Here is a 27,683-nt window from a genome sequence, read left to right as displayed (position 1 = left end):
AACCGAGACATAAATGGCAACACATGTGCGGGTCCCAAACATTTGTTTAAGGCAGGATGAGCATGTCTTACGTCCCTACTGTTGCGTCGGGGCATTCTTTGTCTTTTTTTACGACTTAGGCATTATGCAGTCAGGAAAAAATTACGAAATTAGATCGTGAAAAAAACGAGAAAATTCACCGCGCCAGAATTCGGATTCCGGGTGAATATAAACTGAGCCGGCGATTCAACTAAAACATGTAAACAAACGAGCCCCTAATAATAGAAAGCCTTTACAGTAATAGAGTTGATCACCAACACTAGATTCCTAGATAATCTCAGTCATAAAACTGTAACCTGTTCTCCTGTCGTGCGTAGCAGCGGAGCTGAAAAATATCTGAACCTGTTGGTAGAATGAACGGATTTCTATAGGGAATGCTACCCTAGGGTGTTTTTTGTGGACCCGGGTATATTCCCTAATTGTTTTCATTCGGGACTGTAATGTATAATTAAGTCTAACGAGTAATAAATGAAATTTATTATTTCCACGGACATTCTGGTAGGTGATGTAGTAAACCAGTCGTGTAGTACAACACAATGATCATATAAATGTTATCTGTTATAAATACATGCAATTCCTGGGCTATTTTTGTGCAACATGGAGAAAAGCACTTTGGGGTTCTAAGCATAATCAACCTAATGTAGACTACTTGTCTGCTATATACTGAGTTTTAAGCAAGAGTCTCACACACAAAGGTTTCTTATCTAATGTTTTGCTAGATGTAGTTTATTTTTGTATTTACATCAAAAAAGAGCAATTGATCACACGTTGTGACTAAACATAGTAAGAATACCAGGTTAATAGTCACTAAGCTTTGTTTTTATTTATAACCACATCTACGACCAGTGCAACTGGAATATACTATATAGCAGTCCGTCTACATGAGCTTAGAATACCGGAGATAAGATGAGGTCATACTTTTTAAATGAGATAATTTTCGAGCAGGGTATTTGTGAAAAACAGTTTGAGATATCGAACAATAATTGCGTGTGCAATACATCAAATACAGACAAGTTAATGCTTCTGTACATCCATTTAGTTTGTGAATGAATTAAGATAGCGATGGGAGACAGCGGAATAAAACATTCATTTTCATAAAATTGCTGTACATTATATTGTATACTTACTTTATCATTTGTACAAAATTATTTTGTGATGCATTTTTCCCGTGTAACTTTTCATACTGATGTACTGAAAGCAAACAATTCAATTTGCATACTTTGTTGACCATCAAGCTGTATTATGTACCCTGGCCGTTACGTGATTGTTTTCGACAAACATTCTTGCTATATTATTTAGATGTTTTTAGTTTTTCTCGGTGTTTTTTTTTAATAAGAGTGTTTTACTGGGTTGACGTGGTTCATCGCTGAAACGTTTTTTTCTGCCATTTAAGTGTTTGTTCATTCACCACAGACTATGGACAGTGTTGTGCAAGACCTTACTGGAAGTATTTGCAGAACAAATAAGCTTGTCTGCACAGTCCGGATGTTATCAAAACATGTCGTCTCCATGTTTACACTCATAATATTCTGCAACAACAACGAAAAAGGGTGAACAAAATCTCGAATTTAGTTGTATCTACATTTGTTCCCTATTTATTTTTCTATGTTATGTGAAAATTTCAAAAACGGAATATTGGGAGTGGTGTCGTATTCACGTGTCACAGTTGAGGGACTACAAATTTACATTACAACACTCTTCAGCATTGAATGACTGTGCGCTACTAGACTCTTGCCACATACTGCATAACATAGCAACAGCAACACGCGAATCTCTGCATAACATAGCCAATGCTTCGTTAATTTGGAGATGGTTCATCAATTGTCCATGTTAAAACAGTCCTCGCAGATCAAATGCTTGTATATGGATATAAAGTATGAATGTTTATCCTGAGTTCTGGCAACAAGATCATGGATACATTCATGCAATTTAATTCATCAATTTCAACGAACTGAAGAACTACGAGTCACATAAAAAATGATATATAGCAACAGGTTTATTAAATAGCCACACAATATAATTAGGATATTCAAAAGAAGAAGAATTAGTATGATGAATAAAATACACTTCAGACAATCATACAATAACATGTGCCTCTGTAAACAGATGGAGATGCCAGATGAATATCGAAAATATGGCATCGTAATCAGTGGTCATGCTTGGATATCTAGCCCCATTGAATGTTGTTTCATTTGGGCTTCATTATAAGTGTTATTTTTTCGTTTGTGTTGTGTTTTGTCTCATAGCAAGTAACCAGGAAAACAACAATTGAACTGAGAATGATAAGTGCTGCACCAATTACTTCTAAATTCACTACATGTTTATGAAATACAATGATATCACCAATGAAGCTGACAATAAGACTAATGTTAAATAGAATCGTGGTTTTTGCAGCACTCTGTACTTGCAAAGCTCTGTTAAACGAGTATAGGTATAAAACAAACAATATTACCATTCCTACTATATATGGGATAGTAATAGGATAGTCTGGTATCAATGAATATATTCGATGATTACTTGTTGGGGTTACAAGTATCAACGTAAGTATAGTCCCCAATAGACCATTATAGAATATTACAACTAAGAGAGATAAACCGTCGGACATTGCTCGAGAACATACAGTGCCAATGGAAAAAAAGATTCCTGTTAAAAGGGCATACACATACCCTATGCTAGGGGATGTACTTGTGTCATTGACAAAGATGAAGTCAGGGTGAGATATTAAAATAATTCCTGCGATATTTATCACTAAACTAATACAATCATGGAATCTACACTTCTCTTGTATGAAAATACAAGCAAACAGAGGTGTAAATATTGGCAGTGAGCCAATTGCAATTGAGGTGGTATCACCCATTCCAATTTCATCCATACCATATAAAAACAATATACTTGCTGCGTTTTCACAAATGCTTTTAGCAATGTTCAATACAGTATCTTTCCGTTTGAGTTTTATGATGTTAATTCTATTGTAAATTAGAAATGGAATCATTATTGTCATCATTGCTAATGATTTTACAAGTAAGACTTGTGCCGGAGAATAACCAAACTTGATACACAACAGACCAAATGCATCAGAGATGGTGATAATGCAACCTGACAATAATCCCATTGATATCCCGACAATTGCTCTCCAGTAAGTTCCAGTATGTTCCTCTTGCTGCAATGGTCTGCTTTCATCACATGCATGAACATTTTGCTGGTTGCCACTGGCTGGTGTGTTAACCTGGTCTGTCTACAGTAAGTGGCATTTGTATTACTTGTATAAGCTTATATGTTAGTCTTCAAAGAGAGGGTTAATATAAAAATCAGCAGTGTATGTATGGAAACGAAAAATCTTACCTCAGTGTGTTTGCTGTTAAATAAAATATTAAGGCTATAGTATGTTAATTTTATATATGGTGACGTCAATAGTTGCTGAAGTCAGTGTAGTTAATTTATACAGACAATATCATTCATGTTCTGTGTCAGCCATATTAACAATACACTACTGTACTTAGCTGTGCTACATGGTTTGTGTACAGTTTAAGTTGTGAGAACATTTATTAATCTTTTTTGTAAACATGTCTAGAAATACAAATGTAGCACGACTTCCAAAACCTAGATGCCAAAACGTTGTCAAAGGGTGCTACATCGTGAGATTGGTTACTCAGAGCTTTTGCAGATCATGCATCTTTATGACGAGTAGATTTAACTTACCGTTTCTAAGTTCCATCTCACTCGTGTGGCACAACTTGTGCTCTTTTAGCACAGAAAATTTTTAAAAATTGGACTGTCTGTCCCCTGTGATAATGACAGTACTTGTATATCAGCGCAGGGCATTATGTTCCTTTGCATCCAACAAAAGATTCTTATGGTTTAAGTCCTCAGGTTCCCAACCCTTAAAAATGAATGGTACACAAAGTGACTGAGGATGAAATACTAACATTTCCTCTATACTCTTAGTAATGTGCCACATTATCCTCCTTATTCATGGCGGGATTCAACTCATTACCTTTGCAAGACTCTCCACCAGCCTTACCTCCAAGCTGATTGTTAACGCACGAGAAATGACACAGAAGACTGATATGCAAGAAAAGTAAGGGGATCGAGAGCATCAGCATGCAAGCGTCTTAGCAGTCTATTTCGTGATATCAATCAATCGCCTTTGACCAACATCATGGCAAGAAAGACGTGGTACTTGAATGAGGGTGCCACCTAAGGGAACGCTGTGTGTAAGCGTCATTGAGGCCTATGCCCCACGGCGAGTCATAACTTCCAACTCATCTTAGGACAAGTGCGCTGTGTTGCCCAAACAGAGTATTAAATCCATGTGTGACAGACCACCGAATTAGATGAAGTAGAAACACATGGTAGGTCTTTTTTTTTTGGCTCGAGCGTAAGTCAAGGTGGGGTACACGAACATTTGAGCGAGTAATCAAGCAAACTAAAACTACGAAATCTCAAAAAATCGAATATCTTCTACAAAATTAGAAATCAGGAAAGTGCTTAAAAGTAAAAATAAATCGAATCGATGATTACTGCGAAACAGAAGACTATAATAAATTGATAAGATCAAGGCATGTGACTATCAATTGCTTTTGCTTTCAAGTTGGCAAGGATTGGTGTGAATTTAAGTTCTAGCAATGTTGAGCAAGCGTTGCTGGTACTTTACGAATAATGTCAGTTGGTGTGGTAATATATAGCTGATGTGCATCACTACATCATTGTATCAGGACTTTTATCAGACAGTCAGGGAGGTTCGCCTTGGCAGCCGTACCACTGTGGAAACTGTGCCTGGCGTAACGAGACACATTTGGAACTTCTTCACGAAGGAGTAGATCTTGAAGGTGTGTTACAGCTTGATGCCTAAGGTATTTGTCGTTTATAAAGCAGAGTGCTGGTACGCCCACTTGTAGTTGTTGAATGTGCAAAGAGCGTAGATAGATGACTGCATAGGTGCAATGGTGATGACTTTGCAGTAAACTCACTAACTTGCAGAAACCTGAAGAAAGCCCACCAATGCATTAGTTTGTCATTTAATGAATCAATGGGTGCACCTGAGCGCATTCTTGATTTTATGCATCAGTGTCATTGTGATTGGCAATCTAGGATGAATAGGGTCACCGTGATAGCGTTTGATGCTTTGTAGTACATTGCTCAGTGGCGATATCATTGCTGTTAGGCTGACACTAGCGGCAAGGTAGACTGTGATTGACTTGTAAACTAGTCCCTCCATGGCAAGAGGTGTGACGAATAGAGTGGACAGCTGCAGCGTCACAGGTATGGGAGTTAGCCTGTGTTGCTGGCAGAAGAGATGGTATTTTGACTGACCTGATGCAGTGTGTTGTTAGTCGTGAGGCAATAGAGAATGAATTGATGGGCTTGTTGTTCAAGTCTAGTTACTGTCATGGGTAGTAGATCTTGAGGTCTGGCAGTGTGGCTGGTTCTTTTACTGCATCTGGCACCAGTTGACAAAATCGTTTCATCTGCAAATGAGACACGAGTCAGCATTTGAATTGTCAGTACCCTGAATATATGCAAACATGACATGGAAGTTGCCATTAGCTGCAATAGAGAAAATGGCACGCACAAGTGACATGATGTGTTGACATCACGTAGAGCTTTTTTTACAAATGTTGATAATTGCCTCACAGTAAAACGTGAGTAAAACGTTTTTCTCATACAAAAGGTCGCCCCAAATTAGACATGAAATTATGATGGGAAAAAGTTCCTTCCATTCAATTGAGAGGGGAGTGTTGATGGAACATTTGTCCGGTGACCAAGGCAGGGGAATTATTGCTTGTTGTAGAAGGCCCCGCTGGAGATGACAGATGAAGCGTCTATGTAGAGACTCATATTTGGTGTCAGAGACTATGAAGTTGCAAGAGTGTGGGCCAAGCCATTCCAGTTTGAAAAAAAACTTCAACCACCATTGCAGATTTAGGTGAAAGTCATCAGAAAGGAGTATGATGAGCTTGAGTGATGAAGCAGTGGTGGCGAGGCCTATCATGCATCTTACAAACAGCTCTCCTGCAGGAACACATGTACATGTGAAGATCAGAGTTCAAAATAGTGAAAGGAGTTTATTTTGAGTTTTTGCATCCAGTTTTACCCATGGTGAACTTAATTATTGAATGGCGACAAAAGAAAGCCTGTAAAATTTTGTAGGTGAAAAACTTGAATGATGCTCACTGTGTGAAAGCAGGAAATGAATGACTGATGTGATTGAGAGTAGAAAAGACTGAGGGACGCCATGGATGCACTAGTATGATTGGCTGAGATGGCAAAATGTAAACACATGATGGTTGATGGGATACTGAATAAAATAGAACAAGCCGGGAAATGATCCATAAAGTTACGTAATCAAGGGTGGAAATGAGCTAGCTGTCAAAGGTCAAAAGATTGGGAAACAAAAAGTGCACATTTCAGGACGTTAACATACAATTACAAATGTTTTGTAATTACACATCTGTCTTTTCCTTTAGGAAACTCCCTTGGTCAGTAGGATTGGGTTGAACCTGGGTAGATAGGTGAGCCACTTTTCTCAGCACTTGCATTTATGAGTGCATGCTCTACTAAAAATCCAAGCAACAATACCCAACTATAAGCCAAACAATCAATGTCAAAAGGCAATATTTACAAATCCGAGAACACACAGGGACACACAAACAAAAGAAACAATACCCTGTCAAATTGGTGAGAGAGATACATGGACCTCAAGGCACAAGCCAAGAGGTGATGTCAGGTGTTTTATCCTGCTCCACATGTGGCACCCGCCATATATCTCTCCGAGTCACAATCGTGAATTTTGCAGTGACATTGTTATTGTAAAGTATATTTGGGGCACAAAAGTCTGTCTTTGACAGCTTCTCATGCAATTGTCAGATATATGGGTATGATGACAGTTGTGTAACCTCATAAAGCATAGGGCAGCTATAAAGATAGCAAGCAATGCTTGATGTACTACAATAAGCTGATATTACACATACCCCTTGCTGCAAATAGGTCTGATAGGTGACACGTAGACTCTTGAACCTCCATGGATAATAAACCGCAGCATTATTTTATAGCAAAGTCAAATGAGTTTGGATACTGAAATAGCCCAATCCTTACAGACAACATGTGATTCTGACCGAGAATGTTTCATCACTTTCTTGCGACAATGCTTCTATGATGCTTTCTGTGGATTAAAAAAAATCTAACATGCCGATTTTATTAGCTCCTATCACAGTTATGCTAACTCCTATTCATTTCGACTCTGATGGGGAATCCAGGTGTTGCCTGGGGTTAAATCTATCTAGAGCCAAAGGCATGTCTATCATGCTTAATGCTTTTTAGTGTTGCAGCATGGTGACTAGACTGGCAAAGTCAGGACTTCTTTTTTGTTTGACAAAAAAAAATATAATTAACTGTAAATTTAGTCTTTTTAACAAGATCTTAAAAACTCGCCTGACCTCGAAAGAAATCCAGACTGGATGATCTGTAGGCGACCCCCTGCGGCTTTATATGTCATATGTTAATGTTATGACCTTTCACTTTTGAAAGACTACTTATACATTGGTCATTTAAATCGACTTGTTTTCAAAAAACATGGATGAAAGCATTGCCTTTGACACTTAGAAAGTTAAAGTATCCATCTCTGCGATCGAATTGAATCAACCTTTAAAAGGTCATGTTTACTTTTACATACACACTCATGAATAATCAATGACATCAAGAATAATTAATAGCAGTCAAATGCCCGCAGATGCGTCCAGTCGGGATTTCTTTAGTGGTCAGGTTATAAGAACAATTATTTTTTTTGCAAAACAAAAAAGAAGTCCTGACTTTGACTTCAGAGAATTATGTGACGCATGACTGTAGCACATACTTAAAGCGTAAATGTAACTACGTACCTTTTTTCCTCTCATTTATTTTTTTTAATAAAACATTTCCATGTAATGTAATGTGGTTGTGTCAGTGTTTCCAGCGAATGCCGCCTTCTTGTTTTTCTGGTTTTGTCAAGCCAACCTCATAGATTACGTCACAATGTGAAAACATTTTCGGAAACCCTTGGCATGATGTCAATTACGTTGCCATCAAATTCACAGCTATTGCTTTTATTTTTAATAAATTAATACATAACAAATATGCATGTATACACAGAACTACCGTCATACATTAGTAATATATTATAACTGTGATTATACTACTATCATTTTAATCAGACCATAAGAAAATCTGTCCTGAGAAGTACAGAGTTGAGTACTTTTTCTATGAAATCTTTTTCTTTCCTTTGCTGTAGACAACAATTGCTATCACCATACACAGATTCAACAGGGCAGCAAGTGAATAATTTGCAAGCACTGAAATGAATAGAAACAATTAACTATAAACATTTTTGAATGCCAAACCTGCAATATAATTTTTTTCAAAACTTCTGATAAAGACCTTCATAAAATGGGTAATTATGTCCTTTTAGATTAATTATAGAATCAAAAAAAGCTTAGAAAGAACTCATGTGTGCTGAGAGTATTGGAAACACATTAAAAATTAATTTAAAATTACTTAAAAATGTACTTGAGATATTGATGGGAAATCTGGAAACTAATTATGCAAATCAGGAAATTAATATGAATAGATTTGAGTGTAAAACTAATAAGGCCTGCACAATGTAACAGACCATCTGTGTACCAAGTTTCCTTGAAATAGAATTATTAGTACTTCAGATATTAGTGTGAAAGCTTAAAATTAGTTAATTATGCAAAATAGGTAATTAGGTAATACATACACACACACATACACATACAGACAAACTAACTGCAAAGACTCCCATTGTGTGCTTCACACATGGGAGTCAATCAGCTAATTATCATGCAAATTAGGTAATTAACGAGCATGGATTTTTACCAAAACCTAATCAAATCTGCGCATTGGCCCAGAGCATCTATGCACCAAGTTTCATCAAAAACCGATGTATGGTTCTTGAGATAGCAGTGGAACAGTCAGACACACATACACACACATACACATACAGACAAACTAACTGCAAAGACTCCCATTGTGTGCTTCACACATGGGAGTCAAAAAGACTCATTAAAAAGTTATGTACATAATAGCAGAATGAGGATTTAACTGACTTAAAGAAATATAAAAAATTGTAAGCAAAAAGTAATTTACATGAATATATAATAATATATAATTTGGTATACATAGAGCATTTTGTGTTTTTTATTTTGTATGCAGTGAATATATAAAAAATATATTATGTGTGGGGCAGTAAATTGTGGATCACATAATGATATGCATACCTCAGTCTTATTTTACATATATACAATGTAAGACCCCCCCCCCCCAAGTTTCTAATTCGAAGACGTCTACATACATAGCTATGTACAGCACTTTCTATGTAATTTCTTGGTTTATTATTATTCATTCCTCTCCCCTCAATAAGCAAAATTTGCTTATCTAAAAAGTGGTACAATATAAAACAAAGTCATCCCTCTAAACAAAGAAATATGTTAGCTATGGGCATGTCATCCACAATTCCTGATCAACACCCTCAACTCAGTCATACAATTAAATATTGCCCTCTCTGTTTCAAAATCTGGGCGAGTGATTACTGTGTAAGCCATTAATTATTACTGTATTTGCTCTATTTGTTTTAATGACACAGCATACAATTAATAAATGCATTTTTTTGGTTTATGTGCACTTCTATTAGAAAAGACAAAAGCTAGCTACATGATTGTATTTTTGGAGGTTTATATGCTCTTTGATTAGACATTCAGATGCAATTTTTATTTACATGTTTTATTTACATGGTATAGTTTCCCCAATTAAGAACTTAATTATTGGCAAATGAACACCAAGATCTTGTTCAGCTACAAGACTTGTTTTTGCACCCCAAATATACCTCTGGTTCAATTTTGGTTGACAGTAGGAGTACATTAAAATGCAAGTATTTAAACACAGTTTATTTACAATACAAAATTTAATTGTAAAAAAAACAAAAAAAAAAACTTACACTGAATGTCCTGGGTTCCTATTATAGTTGTTACTGTGCGACCTGTGAAGAACATAATTATTACAGCATTTAGTTCCTGTGAGATATTAAAGCGGGAGGGTCGTCATCTGCGCACACGCAGGAATTGAGTCCCAAGCAATGATAACAACACACGCTAAGAACCCAAAGGCTCATGGGTAGGTGCTTGTTTGTAAACAATGGCACGCTATGGCCACCTGACGCATGCGTAGGTGACGACTCCCCCACTTTAAGTTTGAACATGATGGTCAGAAACATAATGTCTCCAGAGACAGCGATTGGAATGTATCGAAAGTAATTAGTGCACGCTGCACCCAATTCAAAACTCCTATGCGTGATTGCCATAAGAAAAGCGCATTGGATTGTAGGAAATCAATGTTCATTTACACAAATATCGCACGGTGCGAAGACCATCGCACTTTTAACATCATAAATCAGTCATCAAACAAATTAATTGCACTCACAACACACGATGTATGTGACATCATGTACGATGCATTATATGAGGTTTAAACATGATTGGTTGAAGTATGTCACAGATATGGCTCTGGAACAGAGTTCAAATAAATTGGCCACCTTAAATCAGATTTGAAAAAAAAAATAACAAGAACCAAGCTCTCATAATTGTGATAACTTCGTATCTATATTTAGTAAGCTAGATGTTCTTTTGTTAGTGGTCACATGACATCCTTTAAGTTTGTAATGGCGGCAAAGCTTGCCAAGTTGTAGTCTGCAGTTCCACAGAATTAAACTGAGTTAACGTGTTAATTGCCGTTTTTCCTGTGTGGATCTTTGCGGTGGTGGATAGGCAAACACTCGGTTACTACAATAATGTCCAATATACATGTATATCCAATTTGAACAAAACGCAATCAATATATGACCAATATCTGGTTCCAAATGGTAGAAAAGCTTGAGTTTTAACATTAAAATAGCTGTTATTCGGATATCTTGAATCTGATGATTAAATAAATACATAGAGATATTTATGTAAAGTTTGAACCAGGTTGTTCAGGTCCTTTCAGAGATATGGCTTAGAAACAGAAATCAATAAAAACAAATAGAATTCAATCTGGGAAAACAAAATGATCATTATGCATCAAATTTCTGAGGTCTAATGTATGTACACTGTAGCCTCGTTATAACAAACTTTTTGGGGGACATACATTTAGTTTGTTATAGTGAAATGTTGACTATAATGAAGTACATAATACATTGGGTTTGTTATGAGTGGGAGACACGCTATGTGTTCATTATATAAGGAAGTTCATTATAACGGTGTTCATTATATCGAGTTTACAGTGTACTAAACTAAAGCTACTGAAATGTAGTTAATAGACTCAGTATACAAAATAAGGTTAGTGATTGGTAAGAATGGTAAATTGCCTCTTCAGTCTGTCATTAAAAAAAAACATCTACTGTCACTGTATACAAACATTATGACCATTATAAAAATGTTACTCACCAGTTGCTGTAAACAAAGCAATTGCCCAGGTAAGTAAGCTGACTTGTCCTGAATCTTGGGAAGCTATTATCTTTTGTAACTGTATAATCTTACTGCCACTTGAAGCTGGAATGACTAGACTTTTTGCAAAATGAATTAAAACACACATTTCAACCGCAATAAATAAAACGTATATATTATAGGCTGTCAAAAAAACTGTATTGAAAAATTATACAGCAACAATAAATTAGAAAGAGAAAATCTAGTACAAGACAGAATATGAAGAACACTTTCTATTAGATTCTGAAAAGTATAAGTATAAGATTTACTATTATTATTTACTATCAAGTAGTGATACAAACATATTTAAAATGTAGCTGACAAAATACATTTATATAGTGAAGTAAATATTCACTTAAATTCGTATTCACTTAAATTCTATAAATTATATCTATTTGATATCACCCAATGTAAATTCTTTACAAGACGGCAATAAATTATTATTATCAATATAATTATTATTACAAGTGCAAGGTGTTAATAATATATTAATAAAAGTGCAATGGGAAGGAGATAGATTGGTAGTACATGTAGTAGTGACCCATGGCAACAAAAAGCCCACAAATATCATGTATGTGTAATTTAACATGATATGATTGGTCAGCTGCTATACAAAAGTACGGCTGATCTGCACTGGCTCGGAAGATGAATTCTGATTGGCTAAAAAAACAAAAAAACTTGTGGCGTTGAATGCACTTTCATTGTCAGTATTGTTATGCAAATTCAAACTAGCTAATCATTTACAACCTTCCGAGCCAGTGCAGATTAGCCCCAAAAGTAACTTGAATGTGTAAAACATTTACCAATTGTTTTATAAACATACCCTGTTGCTCTTCACGTTTAAGAAAATTATTCTTTGAAATAAAATAAATCTAAATTTGAGTTCTTCACACCAACGTTATATCAACAATGTAGAGGGATACAAAAACACTATGTGTACACAAGACATGTCATACTGTAAAATACTGGAATTAATTTTTGCAGAAACGACTTTATGGGTGTTTTGTATGGAATTTATTTTCACTGATTTTTGACAAGTTTAATGTAATATATATAAAAAAGGAACATTTGCTGGATTTTATATTCCTGAATCATTCCTAAAGCAAAAATAATTTCAAGCGAAAACAAAGTATTCTACAGTACTATACGATAACTACTGTAGAAGAAAGAATACTTACCATAAGTATGCTTAAAACCCATATTGGTATCAACTCTATTCCAACAGCACCAACAAATATGAAATATCTGAGTATTATTTTAGTTAAAAGAAAAACAACTATGATATGATTTATTTATCAATCACAAATAAATACTGGTATACTGGTAGTTGATGTTAGAATAACAAATTGCATTGTACAAGAAATTTAGTCTTAAGACAGTTGAAGCAAATTTTGAACTACTGAACTTGCTTCTGCACATGTAGGCAATACACATGCAGAACAAACATATATTATCACACGAAAACTAATAATTAAGGTTCAAATTTTCAAAATATGTTTTTATAAATAAGGATCAGAAATATCAATAATATATAACTTTTTTTTTTTTCCAGGAATAGTTTAACCAAAGAAACCAGTGCAAAAATGTAATCATTGACCATATTCACTTTCAAACTTTAATCTCAAAACCTGATTTTCAGACACAAAAATATGTGACCGTGCTCACCAAAACCCAACACTCAACTGCAATTCTTAACATCATATATGTTTAATAAATATATATTGATTTTGTGTTTGTTACTGGGTGAGTTTAATATCTTATCTGTGGTGAAGTGCACTGTCATTTTGTTATACAATTGAAAAAAACACTTGGGAAAAAGGATACGTCAGACCAAACAAGAAGATTTTCATAGTTGAGAATTTTTGAAAGTACAGTACCAACATTACCAAAATAAATTCTGTGATTAGAAAGAACATACATGCAATTATATGGCCAGGTGTATATATATATATATGCCTGACCAGCAGACTGGATTCACCCCAGTAAAGTGGATCAGAGACACTGAACCCTAGACAAGTAGACCAGACACACTGAATCTCAGGAAAATAGACATGCCACACAGGATCCAGACAAGTGAACCAGACACACTGGACCCAGACAAGTGGGTCAGACACACTGAACCCTAGTCAAGTAGACCAGACACACTGAACCCTAGACAACTAGACCAGACACATTGGACCCATGACCAGTAGACATGACGCACTGAACCCCAGAAAAGTAGCCATGACACACATGATCCAGACAAGTGGACCAGACACACTGAACCTCAAACAAGTAGACCAGACACACTGAACCCTAGACAAGTAGACCAGACACACTGGACCCATGACTAGCAGACTAGACACACTGAGCCCCAGACAACTGGACCAGAAACACTGGACCCCAGACAAGTGGACCAGACACACTGTACCCAAGACAACCAGACCAGACACACTGTACCCCCAGACAACCAGACCAGACATAATGAACCCTAGACAACCAGACCAGACACACTGGACCCATTACCAGTAAGTAGACCAGACACACTGATTCCCAGAAAAGTAGACATGCCATACAGGATCCAGACAAGTGGACCAGACACACTGGACACCTGACAAATAGACCAGACACACTGAACCCTAGTCAAGTAGACCAGACACACTGAACCCTAGACAACTAGACCAGACACATTGGACCCATGACCAGTAGACATGACGCACTGAACCCCAGAAAAGTAGCCATGACACACATGATCCAGACAAGTGGACCAGACACGCTGGACACCTGACAAATAGACCAGACACACTGAACCCTAGTCAAGTAGACCAGACACAATGAACCCTAGACAACTAGACCAGACACATTGGACCCATGACCAGTAGACATGACGCACTGAACCCCAGAAAAGTAGCCATGACACACATGATCCAGACAAGTGGACCAGAAACACTGGACCCCGGACAAGTGGACCAGACACACTGAACCCTAGACAAGTAGGCCAGACACACTGAACCCTAGACAAGTAGACCAGACACACTGAATCTTAGGAAAGTAGACATGCCACACAGGATCCAGACAAGTGAACCAGACACACTGGACCCAGACAAGTGTATCAGACACACTGAACCCCGGACAAGTGGACCAGACACACTGAACCCTAGTCAAGTAGACCAGACACACTGAACCCTAGACAACTAGACCAGACACATCGGACCCATGACCAGTAGACATGACACACTGAACACCAGAAAAGTAGCCATGACACACATGATCCAGACAAGTGGACCAGACACACTGGATCTCAAACAAGTACACCAGACACACTAGACCTCAAACAAGTACACCAGACACACTAAACCCTAGAAAAGTAGACCAGACACACTGGACCCATGACCAGCAGACTAGACACACTGAGCCCCAGACAACCAGACCAGAAACACTGGACCACAGACAAGTGGACCAGACACACTGTACCCAAGACAACCAGACCAGACACACTGTACCCCAAACAAGTAGACCAGACATAATGAACCCTAGACAACCAGACCAGACACACTGGACCCATTACCAGTAAGTAGACCAGACACACTGAATCCCAGAAAAGTAGACATGCCACACAGGATCCAGACAAGTGGACCAGACACACTGGACCCCTGACAAATAGACCAGACACACTGAACCCTAGTCAAGTAGACCAGACACACTGAACCCTAGACAACTAGACCAGGCACATTGGACCCATGACCAGTAGACATGACACACTGAACACCAGAAAAGTAGCTATGACACACATGATCCAGACAAGTGGACCAGACACTGGACCTCAAACAAGTAGACCAGACACACTGAACTCTAGACAAGTAGACCAGACACACTGGACCCATGACTAGCAGACTAGACACACTGAGCCCCAGACAACTGGACCAGAAACACTGGACCTCAAACAAGTAGACCAGACACACTGAACCCTAGTCAAGTAGACCAGATACACTTGACCCAAGACAGATGGACCAGACACACTGAACCTTAGACATGTAGACCAGGCACAATGAACCCTAGTCAAGTAGACCAGATACACTGGACCCAAAATAAATGGACCAGACACACTGAACCCCAGACAAGTAGACGAGGCACAATGAACCCAAGACAAGTCGACCAGACATGCTAAACCCAAGACAAGTGGACCAGACACACTGGGCCCCAGACAAGTGGACCAGACACAATGTACCCCTTACAGCCAGATCAGACACACTGAACCCTAGTCAAGTAGACCAGACACAATGAACCATAGACAACTAGACCAGACACATTGGACCCTAGATAACTAGACCAGGCACACTGAACCTGAGTCAAATAGACCAGATACACTGGACCCTAGACAAGTAGACCAGACACACTGTACCCAAGACAACCAGACCAGACACACTGTACCCCCAGACAACCAGACCAGACACAATGAACCCTAGATAACCAGACCAGGCACACTGAACCCAAGTCAAATAGACCAGATACACTGGACCCCGGACAAGTGGACCTCCCACTGGACCTCAGACGAGTAGACAAGTCACACTGGACCAAAGACAAATGGACCAGATACATAGACCAGACACACTGGACCCAAGACAAGAATATTAAACCCCAGACAGGTAGACCAAAACAATGAATTCCATACAATTGGACCCGACAAACTGGACTACGGACATGTAACCATGACACTCTGGGACCAAGACAAGTAGACAAGCCACACTAAATCTCGGACAAGTAGACCAAACACACTAGGACCCCAGCCAAGAGGACCAGACATCACACTGGAGGCCAGACAAGTGGACCAGATATACTTGGCTCCAGACAATTAGAACAGACACGCTGAACCCCAGACACCAGACAAGTGAACCAAACACACTGGGTCCCAAACAAGTAGACAAGACACACTAGACTAATTGAATATCATTTTTGTTCATACTCCACATTATTAATGTATTCCCAAAGTGAAAAATAAGACAATATGTGCTGATAGCAGTTTTGATAAATATTGGTATACTAACCTTGTATATTCAGGAAAAACCATTCAATATATGAAGTGATGGGATACTTGTTAGCATACTGATAAACAAATAGTATTGTATACCTGCAATACAAAACTGTTCCAATTAAGTCACTTTAGTTAATACAGCCTAGATAGTTGAGATATCTATCATCTTTATATTATGTGTCAAGCATGCAACATAAAAACATTACCACATTTAAAATTCAAATGAGGAATTGATTTGTTAACTGCCATATTGTTTCTGTCAGCTACATTGCCAGCGAGGTTGCTGACTGGTTGAGATTGTAATACTACTAATAGTGGAACAATTTTGTTTAGGTGAAATCAAACCTAAACTTATTTAGTTGCATGACAAATATCAAAATTATTAAAACAAATAAAACAAGTCATTGTCAATGACACGTCCCCGTTCCGTTCATATTTGAGTGACAAATACATTCAAAGCAGATCATGACCGAATTCTCAGACCACTTTCAGTGGTCTGATCCGAAATGCACCTGGATATGTACAACACATTGTACTAAATCTGAACAAAATCCATCCTTGCATGACTGAGATCCGGTTCTGGAATTGTGAAAATACGTGATTTTGATGCATTTTCGGTCTTAAAATGGCCATCATTCAGCTATTGTTAAGCGGATCATGAAACAAATGCACATATCTATTTGTGACATGATGTACCATGTGTGTGTGAAGTTTGAACTTGATCAATTCGGACATATCTCGGATACGGATCCAGAACTGAATTCTTTAAAACAAAATGGTCACCAGTCGGCCATTTTGAACTAGATCCGAAAAAACAAATGATGTGCATCAAGGTCCTATTATGTTCAATGTATGTACCAAATTTGAACAAAATCCGTCAATGCATAACTGAGATCCGGGTCCGGAATGGTGAGAATGTGCGATTTCAATGCATTTTCGGCCTTAAAGCGGCTGCCATTTGGCTATTGTTAATGAAATCATGAAACAAATTCACATACATATTTGTGACATGATGTACCTTGCGTGTGTGAAGTTTGAACTCGATCAATCCAGGCATGTCTCAGATACGGATCCAGAACTGAATTTTTTAAAACAAAATGGCCGCCAGTCGGCCATTTCGAACTTGATCGGAAAAAAATAATGACGTGCATCAAGGTCCTATTATGTTTAATGTATGTACCAAATTTGAACAAAATACGTCCATGCATAACTGAGATCCAGGATCGGAATGGTGAAAATGTGCGATTTCAATGCATTTTCGGCCTTAAAGCGGCCGCCATTTGCCTATCGTTAATGAGATCATGAAACAAATGCACATACATATTTGTTACATGATGTACCTTGTGTGTGTGAAGTTTGAACTCGATCAATCCAGGCATGTCTTAGATACGAATCCAGAACTGAATTTTTTAAAACAAAATGGCCGCCAGTTGGCTATTTCGAACTTGATCCAAAAAAAAAAATGATGTACATCAAGGTCCTATTATGTTTAATGTATGTACCAAATTTGAACAAAATCCATCCATGCATAACTGAGATCCGGGTTTGGAATGGTGAAAATGTGCGATTTTGATGCATTTTTGGCCTTAAAATGGCTGCTATTCGGCTATCGTTAATCGGATCATGAAAAAAATGCATGTCCCATATATTGTGTGATGTATGAGTGAAGTTTGAACCTAATCGGTCCATGCATGTTCAAGATACAGGTGATCACGGACGCACGGATGCACAGACGCACGGACACACGGACGCACACAGGGCAAACCATAACAAAATGTGCTGATGCTAGTCTTGAATGTCAGAACAGTCACCAGTATGATTCTATATACATAGCATAATGTTAGTAAATTCAGCTACATGTAGTTGGCACACCCTTGTAAAATGGTTTGATCGAACAAGTATGTAACAATCTTGAAAACAACATAGCAAACCAGTCAGCAACTTATAGCTGGCACTGTCGCTGTTTGACTGTCCAAACAAATTACCTGGTGACAGTAACACCCAATAAAATTCAAAATCAATTTTCTGAATCAAGACTCACTGCACTTACACAAATGTATGGCATGTGTTTTAAATTGTCAGTAAAATAAACTACATATTTGCACAGGATCATAGATGATTGTAAATATGAAATTCAAGTCGGTCAAAGCATGAGAAATAGACAGATGTACAGCTGGACGAATCCTTGCACCAAATATTATGAATCATTCTGTACAATAAGGTTCATGTGCAGAGACCTTCTCATAATTTTGGAGAAAGTTGGTTATAAATCGCATAATAATGTTCAATGCTTTATTATGTACATTCAATGCGCTAATATCCCATGGCACAGTGAAATAGCATTCTATTGTATGTTACAGTTACTTTTTTTGAGAAACTTGTTATATTATTTTTCAGGTCAATGTTAGAAAAAAATTGCATGTTTTGACACTTTTTAAAGCAATAAAATATACATTGTCAATATACAATTTTTTTTCAGCCTATGTCACCAGCCTGCAATTTGAGATATGGCAATTATATATAACATCTCTACCTATGTTAAAATCATTAATATAGCAACTATCTAGTACAACTATCATTTTCTTGAAAAAAAGACTTAAAAAATGTGATCCCCACTTTTCAAGTCATTTATATTACCTGAGAGTACAATTTATTGCAAAATGAATAAATTCTGGGTATTTTTTATTTATGAGTAGGCTTCTTCCTTAATGTTATCTTTCAATATTAAATAGAAGTTTTTAGTACAGTCTCAATATGTACAATTTTTGGCCAAGAAAACCACCAACCACATTACTACAGTATATTATTATGTATTCACCTTCTACAGCTCAATGTCAGAAAAAGTATTTTTCTAAAGTGAGGATAAAAATTAAAAATTGGCATCAGTAAATATAGGTAAATCAACAACATAAATATTTTAAATAATTGATTCTGACAATAGTTTCCATATCCTATGCATATATCGAAGAACAACAGGTTTTACTGTTGACTGGAATATTGTAATAGGCCTTAAAAAAGTCACACATAATTCCAAGCTGCAAGCAGCATGCATAAAATATTATAAGTTGGAAGTACCAGCATATGTCATTCTGGGTAAAAAAATCAAATATTCACGAATTGTGTCCAAATAAATATAACTATTTGCAAAAATATTGAAACAAATGTTTACCAATATTTTTAATTTCAATGTTTATTTGTTTAAAGTAGGTGTCATTCAGCTATATAGTCACCCAGAGTTTTGTGACATGTTGTGTTATTACATGATAATATAACATAAGTGAAGGTCACACATGATACCTGTGGTCCACCGGCTTTGTAAAGATATTTTTTCCCAAGAGAATATTAAAATAAATAAATGTATATTTTCACTGTTTGGCAAATACAGAATTCAAAAATAATATTACAAAATAATAATTCTGTTATACACTGCAATTATCATCGCAGTGGGTTGGCAACAGTTACGGGGAAAATAATTTGTTCATTCATATAGTAAAAATATATATTCTATTATACAGCGGTATGATCAAGTGAATATATACAGTATAATAACAACACATGCACACCCTTGCACCGTCAGTATAATAGCAGACGACACCAGACGAAACAAACAATTCTATCACTTACGCTTCCCATTCGAAGAAAACACTGGTTGTGCTAACGCCTCTTGCACTTCTCGTCTTTAGAATTCGCAAAATTTGCGGAATTTTTAGAAATAAACATGGAAAAACACATAAAAAGTTCAGAGCTGCCACACCCCCCAACTCAAACTCGGAGGACGCCATTTTAAAGTTGAACAACCACGATCGAAGGTCAACAGTCTGACCTCAATTTAATAATTAATTAAAAAATAATGAAAATAACAAATTTGCTTAAAGAACCATAATCACTATGATGTTAGCAATTTTTGATTGATTGCGCAGTACAACTGTTAGGAGAGAATGAAACATAATATGCACGGTATTCTCCTTTTGACCTTCTTGATTTGACCTCTTTTTGATTCGTGGACATCTCGAACAGATCGAGACTAACGCGAGGTTTCAATACCCGCTGCTCGTCGCTGTGATTGTCTCTTATCGTCCTATTTCATTGCCTCTAGAATCCTCCTGTTTCAGGTAAGGTTTGTTAATCTTAAATCATCACAACATGACAATTTCCCCGGAAAACGATTTTTTAGCATGTGCGTATTTTTGAATATTTTTTTAATTTGACGTTAATCGCTATATTTGCGTCATGTCATTCATTGACTAAGCGTCAAACCGACAGCGTTGTTGTTGACGGATCTATCACGATAATTATGATTATTTTGCTGCAATACGCTATAACTGTATCACGGTATTAATAAGGTCACATTTGTTATTTCTCTATCTCTGTGGAGGTCATCGAAATGCATGCATGTATGCACTGTGAAAATAACACTGTCATCATGTTTACGGCGGTGATGCGGCTCATCTTTTCAAAGACACGTATATTTTTTTTTTCTCATTTCTCCACTTTCAAATTTAATTTGTGCGTTTGCTAAGTCTCTGATTTCAATTGAATACATTGACAGTACTGAGAAACAGAAGTACATACAAATAAAATAAAATATTATTATTGTAAAATTTATTATGATGTTAATATATCATTTTTATTTGTTTAATGACACAAACACATCATGACAAACAGCAGACCAAAAACAAACATTGTATATTTCATGCATATATATATATGTTTTCACCTTCTAACATGATTTTACCCATGTTCCATTTACGAAAAAATGGTGGCGGGCCAGATCTTGAAATTGTTAACCTCCCAATTTTATTCTCTGTCAAAAAATTAAACCTGAACAAAAAATGAGATAAATGTACACGTCTTCAGCAATTCAATAGAAATTTCTTTCTGCATACTTGTTGAGTAACGTAAATCGGACATGACTGCAATTATAAATTTGTTTCAATATATGTGTGTTGATAGAGTGTAATTTAGGAACAAATAATTACTGGCTAAAATTTCTGTGTTATTTATAAATAAATGGTTGTAGAGCAATTAATAGCAATTTTACAATTATGAATTTTTTACTCAAAATAGAATTTGATATAATCAGCATAGAAAGTAATTCAACATGTGAAACAGATCAATTGTGGACAGTATGCATAGATAATAACAATAATTGCAACAACTACGTTACTACATACTGACTTTTCACTGATTTGTTACAAGTCTCTTTCAATCCCACAGGAGGTATAAATACATCTCTTTCGGTGTCAGGATTTCTTTTTTTTTTGTTTACTTTTCTTGTTTGTCAGAGTCTGATAATGTATGAATAATCAATCAAATTATGCAATGTTTTTATAGCGATGTCATCTGAAACTACCCGGTATTCATGATTTAATAACAATTGCCAATACTCTTAAATTTGTTGTTGAAATATATCCACATTTCATGTCATTGGGTGGACAATATTATTATTGTATTAGTATGCGTGTATCAGCTTTAGTAATTGATTTTCAAAAACTATTCAGTGCTTTGAATAAGGTTTGAACTGAAAGAGAAAGAGAATTCAATAAACCTAGGTATGTGCAGAAGTACATAATACTACAGTCTTGTATAGCTATCAATGCATACAAATTTGAATATCAAACTTTGTCACCTTGCAGCAAATTTTAAAAGACCTATTTGCAAGAAAAAAATCATGTTCATTTGGTCAGAAATTAACCAAGAAATTATATGAAAATACGATAAATATACATAAAAATGTTGGCCAAAAATTCAAAAGAATGTCAATAATACAAGCCATCGATGTAATTGTAATTAAAAATGCAAAATTATATTAAATTTACTTGTGTAGTATAATCATTACATTCACTCAACAGAAATTTGGTTCGCAATCAATTCATTGTCAGATTGCATGGTTTTGTATCAGTTCATCCCACTTTCCATGTGTGCTATAAGAGTACATTGTATAATTAGGGTATATGTTGGAGGTTGTATCTGATTGTGCGCCTATAGCTAAGTTGTGAGCTAATCAAATTTGTTGTTACAAATACTAACATTTCAAAGTTGCTTGTGAGCAGTTTATAATAATCATCGTTTCATTTATTCTGAGGTGTTTCCAACATCGTCGCAGTTAAAGAAAAATTACAACGTAAAGATATGACACCCAATTATGCCTAACCTCTCGGTTTTAGCAAATTTAAATCTACAGTGACCCAAACAGTATCACCACTCACAATCATCAGTGGTACAGTGATAGTAATTTGGTTGATGTCTGTTTGTTTTTACAACAGTATGATGATCATTCGGATCTAAATTCATCCTAGGGTTAAACATCTCTACCTGTAATCAGTAGATGATTACATGCTTTTTATTCAGTATAAAGTGATGCAGATTGGGGCGGTCAAAGCTAATGGCTAAGATTCAGGCAGATGTTTAATTCATCTTGTACATATTAAGACTACTGGCGTTATGTTCATGTTGTATAGAAGCAACGTACCTTTATTGAGAAAGACCATGTTGATGTTCAGCGTTGGTAATTGTAGTCTTGCATGCATAAAATTTTATAGATTCATAATAAACATAGAAGAGAAAAGTCAACGCTGGTTGAAAAATTGACAGGCACTGACTGTGTTCTTTTATACAGTAATTTTCAATTGATATCTAAGATAATCACTACATCAGGTTGCTCATGCATTATACAAACTTAGAAAAACCTCCAACAAAAATGTTTCCACAACCAGACCAATTTATATCCTAGAGGGTGGACATCCAGGTATTTTCACCGCCCAGCAATCATTGCTGTGAAAACAAAGCCTAAAAACGGGATAGTTGTTGAGACTTCCCTGAACAGTCAAACAAGATTACCACTACATGTGCAACATGTATAATGTATTACATGTACCTTGAAAATTCTAATTATGTGCCAATTTGCCAGTAAAAAAATTGTTAAATGATGATATCACTGAGCATGACAGCATATGATTAATTATTCATGAAGGGCATTTGATTCGCACAAGCAAGTTTTAAGACTCGGGGGGGGGGGGGGGGGGGGGGGGTCACTAAGAGCTGCCCACCGGCGATATGGCCTGCTATAAGCCCAAATTGGCTGTCTACTCTTTGCTGTCTCGACCGTCTCACTGCAGCGCTTTGCACTGTTGAGAGCCTTTTTATTTATTTTTAAGGCCTGTTATTACAGGATGATGGCCTGCTATTAAAAGACTTACGTCGCTGAAATAAATTCTCATGGCAACTTTCTTGGTATTAACCACATATTACTGAAACTCACAACAACATAATGCAGTTTGGATTGAAAATGTCTTCATCGTCAGCGTACATTGTCCTCATTTGATTTCTTCAGACTTGATGTACCACATTTGATTATGTCAGTTTAATTCTTAGGAAAATGATATTGTATTCGTGACAAATCAAATTTACATTTTATAATTGTTATTATATTGCTCATAATGTGTTCATTGCTTCCTGTAGCAACACTTTGTGTAATGTAACTATTTTGTTAGCAAAACAGTGTCTCGTACAGCAATATTCCCATTCCATTCTTTTTTGGAACCACAGTAAATGTGCATCTCCAGAATAGAAGAGCATATAAACCAAAAATCTCATTATCTGTATACTGAATCATGTTTATTTTGACCATGGAAAAACCTCAATAACTGTGCTACTAATAAAAGCAAATATAGTGTACTGAAATATTGAAATATTATATACTTATTTTGACCATTAAAAAAATAATTTAAATAAGCATATGTGCAGATTTAGCTAGCTTAGGTTACTTCCATGAATTGCCACACCGCCTGACAACCTTCATAGTGAAAACAAAGGCCTATTGCTTTCAGAAAACGGTACTTTGGGATGATTGTTGAGACTCCCCTGAACAGTGTAACAAGATCACTCCTGCATGTTCAAGGTTGATTTTGTGCCGTTTTCTCGAATTTAGCTACCTTCGACGGCTCTACGCACCAGCTCGCGCAGAGCCCATAGAATTAAATGGTACAGTGGTGCACGTCTTAGCAACATGGAACATCTTGTGACGTAGCTCTGTCCCCGAGGATATTAGAAACATTGGAAAATAATACAAAGAATATATTGAAATTATTGAGGGCAATGATACTCTCTTTAAAATTTGTAAATTGTTTATGAAACTGCCAAGACAACTGATAGCTAGCTTGGAAATAAACTTATACCTGGACTATACTGCACATTCACAATGTGCTTTTCAGTGTTGCTCTAACTTATAGCCCTAGTATATATTCCTATAGTTAGTTTACAGTTTGATAAAGCTTAGTGTAAGCTGGATTAAAAGATATTGTAATTATACTTTTACACACCTACACCTTTCGACACCCTCCAATAAATCTTGTAAATAGTGAACCAGACTGTTATTCAGATGACCTGCTAGTTATATTTGACATATATTATCCAACAACATTTGGAGTACAAAAAAAAAGTGACCTTTGGTTGAATATAAGTTTTACAGGCACTAACAATACAATACAGGGAAAAAAATCAAACAAGATGCTCAAATTTCTTAACATAGAAAAAATGGCTAATTGCTTTTTTTCTGAAGCAGCTAGTTTAAACATTTCACTTTTAATTGCATTCTCTTGTATATTAAAACAGTTATAATTGTGTTTCGCAACATCATTTATAATGTTTTCATCTTTATTGTTTAAAATATTAATTAATAACTATTCATTGTTTTTGTTGTCATGAATAATGTTGTGTTTTTTGAACAAACTTCCTCTTTCTTTATTGTAAATGTGTTGCTCATTTTCAATTTCTTTAATACCACAAACTGTGTATACTTGTATTAACAGTAATTAGGTAGTTTGGCAGAAAAAAAAAATAGTATATTTCTGGTAAACCTGACCTTGCCTGGATCCTTCTATTTGGATGCTTGAAAATTCTTCACACAAAAATACTGGTTCCTACAGTTGTACATGTACATCTAAATAAAAAAAAAAAAAAATTTGCAAATTGTTCCTGTTGACAACAATTAATATCCAGATGAAATAAAAGATTATTTAAGATGAAAAAACAAACCTACCCTGTACAATTTTTAGTGGTATTAGAAGCACATATATTTGTTTGGCCTTATACAGAAGTAAATGATGTTACAAATCTCGTGTACATGTATTTCCATGTGTTGCAGTAGGGCTTGACTCGTAAGTCCTATAGTCAGGCACAAGTAGAATAGAATTACCATTCAGACAACTGAATAGTATAAACTCACTTGCCTTAATAGAATATAGTATTGTACATAGTAACATACATTTTGAATATAAAGTAAGTTTAAAATTAAAGCTCAGTGCAGCGCGGTGTAATGGATGATTTTTTATTCACTGCAAGATCTGTCTCATTGCGTGAAAGACATGGATAAATTGATTTTGAACTTGAATTTTGTTTTTATAGCTCAATGTCAAATTGCTGATCATTATTATACATCTGTCTCCATAATTTTGCGGTATTTTACGGGATATTTTCATCTGACCATATAAGGAAATGTGAATTCCAAATATGAAATAATTATACGCACGTAAGCGTCCTCTAGTAATAAAAACAAACATGGGTCACCTGGGTTTGACCGGACTCCATACAAAGAAGTTCGCTGATTCTGTTCTAAACTTTTTGGCATTCGGCATTCCCATGATGTATCCGTGGAAGGAAAAGATGTATAATAATAAGGTTATTACGAGAATACCTCAAAGTATGCACTCAGACAGTACCCGTCGCATCAACCTCCACTAAGCATTGATCAATACTCCCACTGTACTGTCTTCATGCATACTTTGAGGTATCCTGTTAAAAACCTCATATTTATACGAGAATATGACATACCCATACTTTATTATAAATCAAATTTCCCATCATCAAATGTGTACAGCACATAATTTGGTGTAGAAATACCTCAAAAATAATTTCATGTTTGTGAGTCTCACACAATGTTTTGACAGTACCTTTTTTTGTCGTGTTTTTACATTTGATTTTATGCATAATATGGGACCACGCGATGAACAGACATCCTGAAAATGACATTTTTAGCCATTTAGTTTTGGTTTCTATGGTAAAAAGTTGTCACCATATTTCAAAAGTTCATTTTTCTCAAAAAATATTCCATACTGGAAACAAAACCATGAAATGTTTATATGATACATCTCTAAATTAATAATTAAGTGACTTTTTTGAAAGGAAAGATTGCGATAAATTGTTCTCCCTTATTAGATTGAATGCCCGCAAACTTAGAAGATAATATGGGCATGAAAATGTAATTTTCAATATAGTGGTTTGATACTGCATGTTGATGAAGACATTAGACTGCCACAAACTGAAAATACTGTTCTTGGAGTGCATATCTCAGTGTGCATTCGATGAAACACTCAAATTAAACTAATATTGTATGAACAGTAACATTTTTGCACATGCGTTTTAGTGGTTTTGATTATACGTCAAACGAATAAAGTTGTGCATCTTGAAAATTTTTAGTTGATTTTTAGTTTTAGTTGATCAAACAGCAATATTAAAAAAAATATATGTTTTTGTCCATATTGCATCCTTAGTTCAACTCATTGAAGAATGTTGGCAATTATATTGTATGGTGCTTAATAACAATTACCATAATTTATGCAAAGTTACATTACTTCAAATCAATAGAAATAGTTCATTAATCTATCCTTGTCTAGGGTATGTGCTATATCTTATAAACTACTTTGTTCACTGTGTTGAAGTAAAAATGGAAATCAGAATAATGGTGTAAATGACACTAAAAAAACACTCAAAAGGTTAACCTTAGCCGTTTCACATCAAAGTCAAATTTTTGTAACATGAACTCAGGCAATATTTTCTATATTTCTTCAGAAATCCAGACCTGCCAGCAATAGGTAATTTGATCGAAAATGAGTAAAAATATAAAAGAATATACATAAAAAAAGCTGGAGGCAATAAATATACCACATACCTAGAATTTATAAATTATTTATAAATTTATAATTATTATAAAATCTAAAAATTATTGTTAATGATACAACAATAACACATTATGAACGTTTGAAAACAATATATCTATTTTGAAAAAATTTTTTTGGTGAGCTAGAATACTCTAAGACAGCCTTACTGAATATGCAGATTCATCA

The 27,683-nt window shown here is 35.8% G+C and overlaps 2 protein-coding genes and 1 long non-coding RNA gene across 5 annotated transcripts in view; 1 reads left to right on the top strand and 2 right to left on the bottom strand.

Annotated features, from left to right (window-relative positions):
* Positions 1-5,150: 5,150 nt before the first annotated feature.
* Positions 5,151-7,812, bottom strand: LOC146731929 (uncharacterized). Its single transcript, XR_014927003.1, has 2 exons — positions 7,011-7,812; positions 5,151-5,507 (listed from the first exon to the last, which is right to left on the bottom strand). It is a non-coding gene; the product is annotated as an uncharacterized LOC146731929 (long non-coding RNA).
* Positions 7,813-8,084: 272 nt separating this feature from the next.
* On the bottom strand, positions 8,085-20,342 carry LOC144347303 (solute carrier family 66 member 3-like). Its single transcript, XM_078007384.2, has 7 exons — positions 20,185-20,342; positions 16,574-16,656; positions 13,374-13,446; positions 12,728-12,794; positions 11,511-11,631; positions 10,028-10,069; positions 8,085-8,366 (listed from the first exon to the last, which is right to left on the bottom strand). The coding sequence occupies exons 1-7, from the start codon at positions 20,340-20,342 to the stop codon at positions 8,275-8,277; spliced, it is 636 nt and encodes a 211-aa protein (XP_077863510.2). The 3' UTR covers positions 8,085-8,274.
* A 216-nt stretch (positions 20,343-20,558) lies between these two features.
* LOC100313633 (hippocalcin-like protein) overlaps positions 20,559-27,683 on the top strand; it is a 128,619-nt gene continuing 121,494 nt past the window's right edge. For 2 of the 3 annotated variants that reach the window (XM_085492647.1, XM_085492646.1), the window contains exon 1: positions 20,559-20,672. The gene's annotated coding sequence lies outside the window, so the exon portion shown is untranslated. The remainder of the gene's footprint in view (positions 20,673-27,683) is intronic. The other variant, NM_001168094.1, reaches the window with a different exon arrangement.

This window comes from Saccoglossus kowalevskii, chromosome 18 (assembly GCF_978046115.1).
Source record: "Saccoglossus kowalevskii chromosome 18, keSacKowa6.1, whole genome shotgun sequence".
Classification (NCBI taxonomy): domain Eukaryota; kingdom Metazoa; phylum Hemichordata; class Enteropneusta; family Harrimaniidae; genus Saccoglossus; species Saccoglossus kowalevskii.
Note: the sequence above shows the minus strand (reverse complement) of the source record. Positions and strands in the feature narration are given on the sequence as shown.